This window comes from Haliotis rubra, unplaced genomic scaffold (assembly GCF_003918875.1).
Source record: "Haliotis rubra isolate DU_JTF1 unplaced genomic scaffold, ASM391887v1 Scf435, whole genome shotgun sequence".
NCBI classification, from domain to species: domain Eukaryota; kingdom Metazoa; phylum Mollusca; class Gastropoda; order Lepetellida; family Haliotidae; genus Haliotis; species Haliotis rubra.
The window spans coordinates 838666-850925 of record NW_025767119.1 but is presented as its reverse complement, the minus strand read 5'-3'; the positions used below and the strand labels follow the sequence as shown (position 1 = coordinate 850925).

Here is a 12260-nt window from a genome sequence, read left to right as displayed (position 1 = left end):
ACAAATATTTCATTATCAAAGTACATTGCAAGAGGGTAGTCTATAGGAGTAGCCACGAAAGATATTGGTTGGTATGATAGAAAGAAGGAAAGAAAGTGTGAGAGAGAGAGAGACACCAGTGATGTCAATGTCAACCCATTTTTGTTATAGGATGACTAAGTGGATCGGGTGGCCGCTGACATGGTTCATGTATGTTTATGTAGATTGATACTTTGGTGTCAGTCTCCGAATTGTATGGTCCACACTCGATTATTCACAGGCTACAATATCATCTGGCAATATTGCCGAGTTAAACAAACAAACAAACAAGCAAGTAAAAAAGGTGTTCATTATAGCAATGAGCAAATCATGTCCCACTGCTGACACTTGTCACAAACACAAGCCAATGCAAGGCAATATTTCACCTGTTAAGTCAGGAATTTCAGGTCCAAATCAAAACAAGGAATGGCAGCACACATCGATTTTATCACAGATCCTTCAAAGGTCTTCCTTATTTCTACCAAGTCCGTTTCTTGGGTCCCCCGATGTGATATTTCTGGCTAAGGCTAAACTCGGTGTAAAACTTTGAAAGTCATATTCTTCACTGAACAACTTTTGTTGGGCGCAGTTTGAAGCCTACCGAAGAATCGCTCGTACCCAGAATAATATGAAATGGAAGACTAAAGAAGGATGGAGCGGAATATAAATAAGACATACAAACAGATTTTCCGTTAAAATTGAAAAGGTAAAAGCCAGAGCATAGTCAGTCAGGAGTATATGTACAAATACATTCCATCGGGCTTAAAAATATGGTCATTCCTAGGTGGATAAGTCACTGAAAATGAGTGATACTAAATTCTACATTCTATCTAATGCAGCTTTTAGGTTGCTGCTGCCATTCCCAACGTGAAGTTACGTAATTCTTTGGCTAGTGCCAACCAATGACCTGTTCTGCCCGTCATTTCTTGTCTTCTCGCTGACGTTTCTTTCTATCTTCTTTCTCTAGTACCAGTTGTAAGGCTTTCAGATGTTCATTCAACCGATCTTCTTCATCTCTTTCCCTTTCAAGTTGTTTCTCCATTTCTTGCATTTTTAGACGCTGACTCAGTAGCTGTTTTTCCAAGGCAGCAACTTCTTTTTTAAGTTTCTCTTCGAATTCCTTCTGCCTCCTCTCGTAGATTTTTTCCTTCTCAGCTTCTCGAAGATCAGCTTCACATCTCTCATACATCTCATTTCGGTAGCACTCGCCACCGTTTTCAACAACCATATTCTTTACCATGTCTATCAGATCTTTGGTAAAGGTTTCCTTTTCTTCATCTGTCCCTCTGTTGTTGACAGCAATAAAACGATGACTTGTATCAAACAGAAACTGCTTCAGTTTCGATGGAAGAACTCCAAGATAGTTGTCAATGGTGTCACCTGCCTCTTCCAAGTCATCTTTTCCAGTAAATACAACAATGACAAATCTTTTAGATTCTTCTCCAATGCATTGCAGGAAATATTCCAGTGTAATTTTGTCTTCATCAGTCATCCTGCCAAGTCTAACGATGAAAAGAATGGCGTGTACTCCAGGAGAAGACATCCTCACACATTTTATGATCTCATGCCTAATGTCTTCATGTGAACCCCTTTTGTCATAAAAACATGGGACATCAACAAGTCGCAAGTCGTACCCAAAGCGTTTGAAGGAATGTTGTTGACATGTTTTTGTAACAGACACCGCCATTGCCATTGCTTTGAATATCTGTTCCATCTTTCCAGCTCCAGCTATTGTTTTCCCTGTGGCACTTTTACCTACTCCAGTCTTTCCAACAAGTACCATTCGAATTTCACTGTCCAGAAAACATGTATGATTTCCTGTGAAGAGAATAATCGTAGTCTCACACACTCTTCTAAGCAATTATATCACGTTATACTGATAATTGACTTTTAACCATCTGCCATTAGAGAGTGATAAGATCAAATACTAGTTTATAAGTGTTGATTTTCATGCTACTAAATATTGTGCTCATAAATATGATCATAACCTAAAGATTTAATGACATGATTGTAATGTTCTCGTTTTGCTCAGTTCTGACTACATGCTAAGCTAATGACAAGGAATCACCCGAGTCCTAACTATCTGATCAATCAGCACAGTTTAAAATATCCATGAAAACCAGAGACTAATTCGTCTCAAATGTGCGTCAAAACAGATTTGGGCTAAAACTCAGGAATAACATCACCTAAAATCTAACATGACACCAGGTGTTTGCGAAGAAGGTAACCATGATCTGCTCTATGGGTTGCACCCATCACTATTTTCATAAATACTTTGTATGTTGTACAGAAACCAAAAGTGTTGGGCATATAATGTATTTTTAACGTGGTTCCCGACATTTGGCTTACAGATCCAATGCTGCTTTCTTGTACAACCAATGTTTGGATAGGAAAATACCTTTGTCAGCCATGGCAATAGGTGGGCCGTTAGATCAGTCTGAAATGAAGAGAATGTAGTATCAAGACAAGTGTGCATATTCCCATTGAATGGTCAATGTATAAATAGCTGTTATGTTATTCACAGTTACTGTTTCCCCGTTAGTATACTTTCTGCCGGTATTTTCTACTTTGTGTTTTCAAAACGTGTATCCGTGATTTGTTTCCGTTGCTTGTTGTTTAATGTGAAAATCAGCATTTTTCTGGGTATATGTAAATAATCGAGTTTGAACCAAACAACCCAGATGGAAACGATGCTATCAACCAAATACGTCCGATAATGTTAGTCGCCCTTAATAAATTTGCGATTTTAAAGATCTATTAATAAATTTGCAATTTGCAAATGTGAAGGTCGGTTCAAAGAAAGATAAAAAGACTTCACACTCTTTTAAACCAACAATGCGTACAATAGAAATGGCACTCTGGTAGCTTACTCACGCTTTTACTGGTTTTTAAATATTATATAATTTTCCCATCCATTTCTGTTAGTTCGATCACAATGTTTATGTTTGAAAAATCGTTTTGTTTGAAAAATATATTCACATGATAGAAAACATCTCATGCAGTGGTTAAACACAGATTTCATCATGTACAAAGAAGAAACAGAACATCAGCAGGAAAGGTGTCAGCTAAACTCACCCTTTGTGTGTACACCCTGCCTTTGTCAAAGTTCTAGCTGTAATGCAGCACTGTATGACATACAATCTGGTTATAAATAGTCACATGCCGAGACCGGGAGAGCCCATGTAATAACTTATGGAAATATCTCATATCTCGGCTATTGATCGCATTTTGAGTGTAATAAACTGGGCGCTAGTATACCTTCTGGACTTCTTGTGCGTGTGACTATAAAACCAGCTTAAGTCTGGGCTAGTACAAGTAGCCGCACATACACATACACACGCATTCACATCGTCATATGAGCGAAATATTCTCAAGCACGACGTTAAACCCAATTTCACCTCACCTCTTGTGCGTGTGAAGTTGGTACAGCTATGATAAGTACCGGGTCTACTGGATCTATGCAGCAGCAACACGGACAAGATACTGCTACATCATTAACGGCTACTACCCCTGCAAACCAATACCACAGTCACAACCACCACTACTACCACTATGAATCAATGCACCCTCAAAGAACCGTGTCGGAATTGGGCTATAGCAGCCCATGCTTTTAGTAAGAGGGGATCGATTTGACTGCTGCATATAATTGTATTCCAGTTGAGTAAATCTATAATCATGACGTCAACATGACGTTGATGTCGAGACAAAACCCGATTATTTGCAGATCGCAACCTTAAAGCTAGAAGGCTGCTCTTTGTGTCTGTAGAAACAACCAAAAAACTATATAAACCTGAACCGCAAGCCAAAACCAAATCTAATTACTTGATTATGTAAACATAACCTACACATATGTACACAACATTATATTGAGCAAAGTATATAACTTGTGGGAGAAAAGCCTTCCAGCTTCTGTCTGGACCAGCTTGGACACAAAGATTGCATCGCTATCATACGATGAAATCTATATAATTGCAATCTTAGGGCCTGTTCTATTATTGCGAAACTGGTTTTGGTTTTTGAAACTGGTTTCTCCTGTTATAAACGAGTGTCTAGTTTAGGATACATGGTTTCAAAGTGAAACTAGCTTCTAGTTTTATAAACGAGTGGATAGTTTCCCCATCCGGTTTTAAAATGGATACCCCAAAAATGTCTCAGCTACTGTATATGTGGAACGAATTGGTTCACAGCACATGCTTTTCATTTTATCAGTGAATTAACAAATAATGAATAGATGAGATGCTTTTGTAGGTAAATATTTGCGTACATGTAATTATATATATACAAGTTACTTAAAATGTTCAATAGACTTGTTTTCAATAATATTTTCCTAGTTCTCAGTTGATTTTTATCATTAATTGGGTTCCAAATACTGCTACTCTATTTTGCCACCAAGATCCGCTGAACTTGGCGCTTTCGTTTCCGCCCTGTTTGTTGTGTGAGAATGCGAAACCGAAACTTCGAAACCTGCCTCGGGGATGGTTTTGAAGTCTCAGAACCCAGTTTTAGGTTTCGACATAATCGAGTGCATGGTTTTCCCGAAACCTAAACCGGTTTAGCATAATCGAATACTTCTACTTGTAGAAAAACATCTTCAGGCTTCGCCTCAAGCATTGTTGTAAGAAGTCCAGTGAGAAAGAAATACATATCCATCCTTAGTCTTGATGAAACCATTATGATGATGCGTCTGCTGTTGCAGATGGTTATGAACCAGCAATTAACTGGTCATTTTGTATTTTAATCTGGTAAGGCTGACGCAACTATACTAATTACAACACACGTAAGTGGCACCAATGAAGCTGCTCTGTACAGTCTGTGAAAAAGTTCAGGTAACTGTGTGCAAAATATTTTAACTGTCATTCATCTCATTTTTAAGTGTTCATTTCATTCCACCTACAATGACAATTGACATTCTAAAGTGACGTAATTCTGATTAAACCAAGGGGATTCCTGTGGGATTCCCGTGGTAGGATAAGCCTCAGGATAACCTGCCTACAGTAGAAGGTTTAAGGTACCACTCAGTAAACACTGACATGACATTCTTATAACTCAACATAAATCTGACACCCACATTGTTTGTAATAATTGTAAGGGTTGATTCTTTTGAGTTCTTGTGCCATACACGAGACAATGACATGCAGGAAATTGAGTATGGTCTTGGCGACTGACGTGAAAAATGTAGTCACAGATCGTGCAAAGAGCGTGAAACACAACAATCACGTGCAGCGAGCTACTATTTACTTTTGTGATTGCACGTGTCTGGGGATTGCACTTGCATGGGTCCTGCCAGCTGAATAAAAAAGCAAGTTTGCCGTCTTTCAACAAATTAGCAACGGAAGAGTGTGATGGGTAGTCTTAAGGCTGGAAAATGCAGCAGCCCTGGATTGTAGTCGTTAGACAGATTACAATCTGTGGACCTGTGAGCTTCAGCTGCAGATCGCCCTAGGTCCGAGGCGCTGCGTGTGTCGTCACATCAAAATGACGTACAAATCGGGTTACAACTGATTTGTGGCTGCAAATTCTACTAGTAGTTGATGCTCATACGTTGAGCGTCCACTCAGACCAAGGGGCATCCACTGCGAACTGCAGGTATCCATGCTTTGCGACGGAATATAGGGCCTATCTTGAGTGTGCTCAGCGTTTACGATGGATCCGGAGAGACACGCCAGTGTATCGCAAGGGTGTTATGTTCGTGAGGCCGATTGATTTGGAGGTCATTTGCTTGACCAGCATTTTGAGACAATCTCAAATGATCATCGTCCAGGAAAATCTAATTGAGCCTGACTAGTTAAATTGGGGTAATTAATTTACTATTAAGTGATGCACACACTACTTGTATTGTGGATCTCAATGTAACAATATCAAGTTATTAATTTGGTTACGTATATAATCTGACACGCAATATACCAAAATTGGCATTAAGCAAAATCGGTCGCAAAATAACATGTGAGCTTTACATGTCTTGTTAAAGTTCATTATGACCTGAGTGTGATGTGAACCTGCATGTATAGTTACTGTATTCCCTCTCGATGTGTTTTGACAGTTTTTGTTTACGTCGCGTCAATAGGTAATACCTGACAACCACCTTGTCGACAATACCACACTACTGGCAGCGTATAAACTGCATTCCCGAGGAATTGGTTTTACTCGCATGCAATCAATGTTATGACTGTATTCATTCTCGAAGAATGGATTTTTATCAATAATGTGAGTGCATCATTGTCTGTAACTTGACTGGGTATGGCTGTGTTCGGGTGTCTTACAAGGGCTGTCAAGAGGTACATGTGGGTCTAAATTTTATACCAGATTGTAATGGCTATGTAGATTTAAAGGTTTATGTTGGTCTATATTGGAGTTTTACACCAGGTTGTAATGGCTATGTAGGTTTAAAGGTTTATGTGGGACTATATTGGATTTTACACCAGGTTGTAATGTCTATGTGGATTTAAAGGTTTATGTGGGTCTATTTTGGAGTTTTACACCAGGTAGTAATGGCAATGTAGATTTAAAGGTTTATGTGGGACTATGTTGGAGTTTTACTCCAGGTTGTAAGGGCTAAGTAGATTTAAAGGTTTATCGGGGTCTATGTTTGCGTTTTATACCAGGTTGTAATGGCTATGTAGATTTAAAGGTTTATGTGGGTCTTTACTTGAGTTTTACACCAGTGTTACGAGAGTGTTTTTTCTTAATTTGTAATAACATTGGTTAGGTGATAATAATTATGAGGCACAATGTTTAAAGTTTTGAGTGTTGGTTGTGGGTCACATTTCGAGTCGTATATGTTCAGTGGCAACAATATCTTAGCGCCACTCCTTTATGATAGCGCTCCAGAGTTACCTCCCTTGACCGGATGTTTGTGTGTTGACATCGCCGTGTCGTATGTTCAACATGTTTCGAGAAAGATCTAAGTGTTTAATGATACAGCCATGCTTTGCTGGAAAGTTCGAGAATCTGTGTCAGTACATGTAAAGGCTGTCTGTTGTGTGGTGCGACACAAAAGACTGACACACGGACTAACATACGGAATTACATGGATCTTTTACTGGAGTTGCCCATAGTTGTTTGCCTTGGTCACATCATCGTCTGACCCTGACACTTCGTGCCTGACTGCTTTCATTTGTAAACAAGCTCCATTTACAATATCTGATCTCACTGTGATTACCAAGACTCTGGTGAGTTAATATTTTATATATGCGGCCCATAACTTTAGATTTGTGACTCAATTGAATTGTATTAGAAATCTGTATTGTGATTCATTGTAGTTTGCTCATTGTTTGCTCAATATATTTTTGACTATTTTAGACTTGTCTGTGTTACATTTTGCTGGTTCAAAGGGGATTCTTAAACCTTTTGTCACGGCAATTATTTAACCGTAAAACCAGGTTGTAATGGCTATGTAGATTTAAAGGTTTATGTGTGTCTATGTTGGAGTTTTACACCAGGTTGTAATGGCTATGCAGATTTAAAGGTTTATGTTGATCTATTTTTGAGTTTTACACAAGGTTGTAATGGCTATGTAGACTTAAAGGTGTTACGAGAGTGTGTGTTTTTTAATTTGTAATAACATTGGTTAGGTGATAATATGGGTGTTGGTCCTAGGTGGATCAAGGTATATGAGGAACAATATGAGACATGTAGACCTGGCTGTAGGGACTGTGCCGATCAAGAGGTATGTGTAGTACTACACGGGACATGTTACCCTTGGTATGGGGACTGTGTGGATCAGTACTATAAGGGTAATGCTATTTTTGAGGGCATTATCATTTGCAGAAGCCTGAGGTTTTCCATTAACTGCCCGGACGAAGGAGGGCAGTTGAAAAAGACCGAGGGCTTCTGCAAATGATAATGCCCTCAAAAATAACATTACCGTTAATATTAACTAAATACACGGAATTGTGTTGAAAAGAAAAGGAAACAATGAAGGAATTTGACCGTAAGTTTACCCAAATCAACTTCTGACAGGATTGACTGCCCGAATGCAATTGCGTCATCGAACAATTCGAAAGTGACGTCACAACAGAAAGTGACGATATTCGACCTTGTCCTTTGACAAGACCATAGCCTGCAACATGTCAAACTATGGCAGTGTTCGGTTTTGGTCCATCAACAGTCTTAATAGTGCAATTGTTAAGGTTAGCACCAACAAGAAAGCCAATATTACCGCTATTTAAAGCGGGAATTTGGGTTGCTTTGACTTGTTTGACCCAGAATATCTGCCAGTCGAAAGCCAATTAATGTCGAACTATGACGTCACTTGACAACAGAACTGATAGTGGCCCGTCGTTAAGGTTGAGTGGTCCAATATCATTTGCAGCGGACCGCAAATGTCTGATAATGGGAGGGCCGTTTCGTGATAATTCCATGTATTTTAGCTATAATACTTGGGATAGACTGGCCTGGGTGTAGGGACTGTGTGGATCAAGGGGAAGGTGTAGGACTACATGGGACATATATACCTGGGTGTAGGGGTGGGTCGACCAAGGGGAAGGGGTAGGACTGCATGGGACATATACACCTAGGTGTAGGGGTGGGTCGATCAAGGGGAAGGTGCAGGACTTCATGGGACATATACACCTTGGTGTAGGGCTGCGTCGATTAAGGGGAAGTTGTAGGACTACATGTGACATATAGACCTGGGTGTAGGGCTGGGTCGTTCAAGGGGAAGGTGCAGGACTACATTGGACATACAGACCTGGGTGTAGGGCTGGGTCGATCAAGGGGAAGGTGTAGGACTACATGGGACATATAGACCTGGTTGTAGGGCTGGGTCGATCAATGGGAAGGTGTAGGACTACATGGGACGTATACCCCTTGGTGTAAGGGTAGGTCGATCAAGGGGAAGGTGCAGGACTTCATGGGACATATACACCTTGGTGTAGGGCTGCGTCGATCAAGGGGAAGGTGTGGGACTATATGGGTCATATAGGCCTGGGTGTAAATCTGGGTCGATCAAGGGGAAGGTGTAGGACAATATGGGACATATAGACCTGGGTGTAGGCCTGGGTCGATCAAGAGGAAGGTGTAGTAATACATTGGACATACAGAGATGGGTGTAGCGATGGGTCGATCAAGGGGAAGGTGTGGGTCTACATGGGACATTTATACGTGGTTGTAGTGCTGGGTAGATCAAATGGGAAGGTGTGGGAATATATAGGACATATAGACCTGGATGTAGGGCTGGGTCCATGAAGGGGAATGTGTTCATAGCGAACGGTAGAGTGTATGGAGACCTGCAAGGCGAATATACATTTCATGGCCAACAGGGATCAAGTGTCAATGACTATTTTATTGGTTCACCAGACTTCTTCCAATTTGTTAACCTGTTGAATATTGGAGACCGGTAGACCGAGACCGTTAGAAATGACTTGTCAATTTCCAAATATAAACAACTCAAGTGATAAAATCCATATTGATGATTATAAAGAAAAGATTGTTTGGAACGACGCCTCTTGCGAAAGTAAGATTTTATTTTATGATGACTGTCTCTTATCAAAACTTGAGCCTGATCTAAACGGAGCTTTAGATGAGTTTGTCCATGTTATATTAGATTCAGCAGATTGTATGAAGAAAAAGACTAAGCCGTTTAAGCAAGCTATTGTTATAAGGTTAAAAAAGGCATCTGTGATACAAGAAACGTATCACAAATTCGTTAGTGAGGATTACGGTGATTGCATCAGAAAAGCAATGCTATTACGGCTTAGTAATAAAGTAAGGGATCAAACAACAGGATAAATCTTATTGACAGAACAGGAAAGTTCTTTTAGGTATTAATGAACAATGAATCATAGATGAGAGGTTTTAGTAATTTCCGATCACGAGGCAAGACATGAGACCATGGAATGATGTAATTTTTAACAAATCAGAGGGATTGTATAGGGTCATGTGACAAGGGTGGAGCAGGCTCGAACACCTTAAAAAGATACCGTCAGCACTAGAAAGTGGTGCGGGTAACAAAGTCAGCAGAACGTTCGCATCGCGATCGATATCCATATCTGGTGAAGAGATTGCCCCATCCTGTCCAGACCAGGCACCTTGCAATGAAGAGAGGGATCGAGTAAATCTATATGAGTATAAAACCTGGTGTTGAGTTATTCATTGTATGCCAGAGTGCCAGCACATGAATGAAATGTGTTCATTGAGGAGTTACAGTCGTCTGACCTCTCACTCCTGGACTTAACATCCCCATGGACCAAGCGAGCGTGTAACTTGAGCATACATCACGCCTGACAATGTGGAACGACCATAATTAATAGGTAACTGGGGTAGGGTTTACTAACACCCAAATCCCAGTTACGACATGGTGGAGATTGCGGGTTCTTCTTGAACAAAATGTTTAAGACGATGATCCTTTCGTTGTTTTCCTTATGGTCGTTCCTACCCTTTGTTCCCTTCATTGACGTTTGACGGTAGGTTCCCTTTTCGCGGCTGGGATATGTTATCTGCGGTTTTCCCTCCGGATATTTGGAATTTTTGTAATGCCTCGTGGAAATGATTCAGATTCATCCACGTCCTATGACAGTCCGGTCCAATCTCGTCCCATCACTTCTAACATTTTTACTAATCCAACCCGACTTGGCATCATACAACAACCCACGTCAACGGCTCACCCTCCATCTGCTCCCTATGACCTCTCTCTATCTCTTTCTCAGGAAGATTTAGAATTCTCATTTTCCTCTTTAGATTTGTCATCTACCAATAGTTCCTATTCTGCCCCTTACTTCAATATGGGCGATTCCACTTTAATGCCAGAACATTTCACAGGTAGGGACACGTCTCATGCTGCCGAGCCGAGTGGCTTGACCGTTTCCTTTATTTTAGTAACTTGAAAAGGTGAATTAATTCGCAGAAATTGAAGTTTTCCCACTTGTTTTAAAGGACGCAGCGTATCTATGGTACAAAGATTTAATAGAGGCAGAGGAAGAAATTGTTCGTTTTGATGAGATTGAGACATTGTTCAAGGACAAGTATGTCCATCCTACTGACCGTTGGAAACTTTTGTGAGTCCCCTAAGGAAGCTATAGATACCTAATTGGCGGACTTGACGGAAACGGCTAGTTTGTTAGGAAAATCTGACACACATTTAATGGACGCTTTTGTTCGGGGATTAGATGACAATACTAGGAGACATGTTTTAATGAAACAGCCACAGGTGCTTAAGGAGGCAGTTTCATGTGCACGATTGGCGAGGTCAGTTATTCCACAGTCTGCAGAAAGTACGACTATGACGCTGGCAATCGATACTCAGAAAGAGCAAATTGCTTCGCTCGCGAGGAAACTAACTCAACCAACATTACCGGTCAGTACTTTTCAGTATCGCCAGAATCAACGTTCTCAATTCCCCTGACGCACTTCTAGGCAAACAGCTCGTCCGTGGCAGCCGCCACAACCTCAGTTTCAGCAACAGTCGTATCCGGACCAACAGAACCAGCAGCGACGTCCACCCCAGTCTACTAGGCCAGACTACACCCCAGGAAGGACCATGTCAAGGGCACGCCAGTGTTATCGCTGTGGAGGTGAGTATGATTTTTCTCATTCTGATAGGTGTCCCGCACGGAATGTTCAGTGCCATTTCTGTCAAAAGATTGGACATTTACAAAGAGTATGCAGGGCTAGGTATCAGTCAAGTATCCCAACTGGCAGATAGCAATTACAGTCAAGACCACGCAGGAAATTTTCCCACTGTGCTGAACAATCTTTTGACCATACTTATTTGAAGTCACAAATTTGTAATTCTCCTTGTTACAACCAGCCTAAATCTACATCTAAAAGTGACAAAAGGCTAAGAATTCATGTTGTTTTGAGAGAAAAGTTTCATCAGTTGTAGATTCAGGCGCTGGTTCTAGTGTTTTAAGCCTAGAAGTTTTCAATGATTCAGGCTTATGGAAAGAAATCCCTATTCAAAAGTCAGATGTGCCATCTATTCAAGGGACAAATCAAAATATAATGCCAGTATTAGGACAAGTTGTACTTCCCATCACTATTGGTGATTTTCAAACAGAATAATGTTTTCTAGTTGTTGCAAATTTTGAGTCTCCCGTGATTTTAGGCTAAGATTTCTTGATACGTCAAAATGCTGTGATGAATTTTCAATCTTATACTTTGGCTATTCAAAATGGTTCAACAGTTGTTCCAATGAGGGGGAGTGGTACTTTATTACCACCTGTTGCTGGTAAACAATCAATCCCCACGAAGTCAGAACACATTCCTGCTCGCTCGCGGCAAAATGTCACAATTGCTCCCCTATC

At 40.5% G+C, this 12260-nt stretch overlaps 1 protein-coding gene across 1 annotated transcript; it reads right to left on the bottom strand.

Moving 5' to 3' along the window:
- Positions 1–568: 568 nt before the first annotated feature.
- Positions 569–1840, bottom strand: LOC124289176 (GTPase IMAP family member 4-like). Its single transcript, XM_046725784.1, has one exon. It carries the CDS (start codon positions 1799–1801, stop codon positions 938–940), a length of 864 nt encoding a protein of 287 aa, XP_046581740.1. The 5' UTR covers positions 1802–1840; the 3' UTR covers positions 569–937.
- Between the last annotated feature and the right edge of the window lie 10420 nt (positions 1841–12260).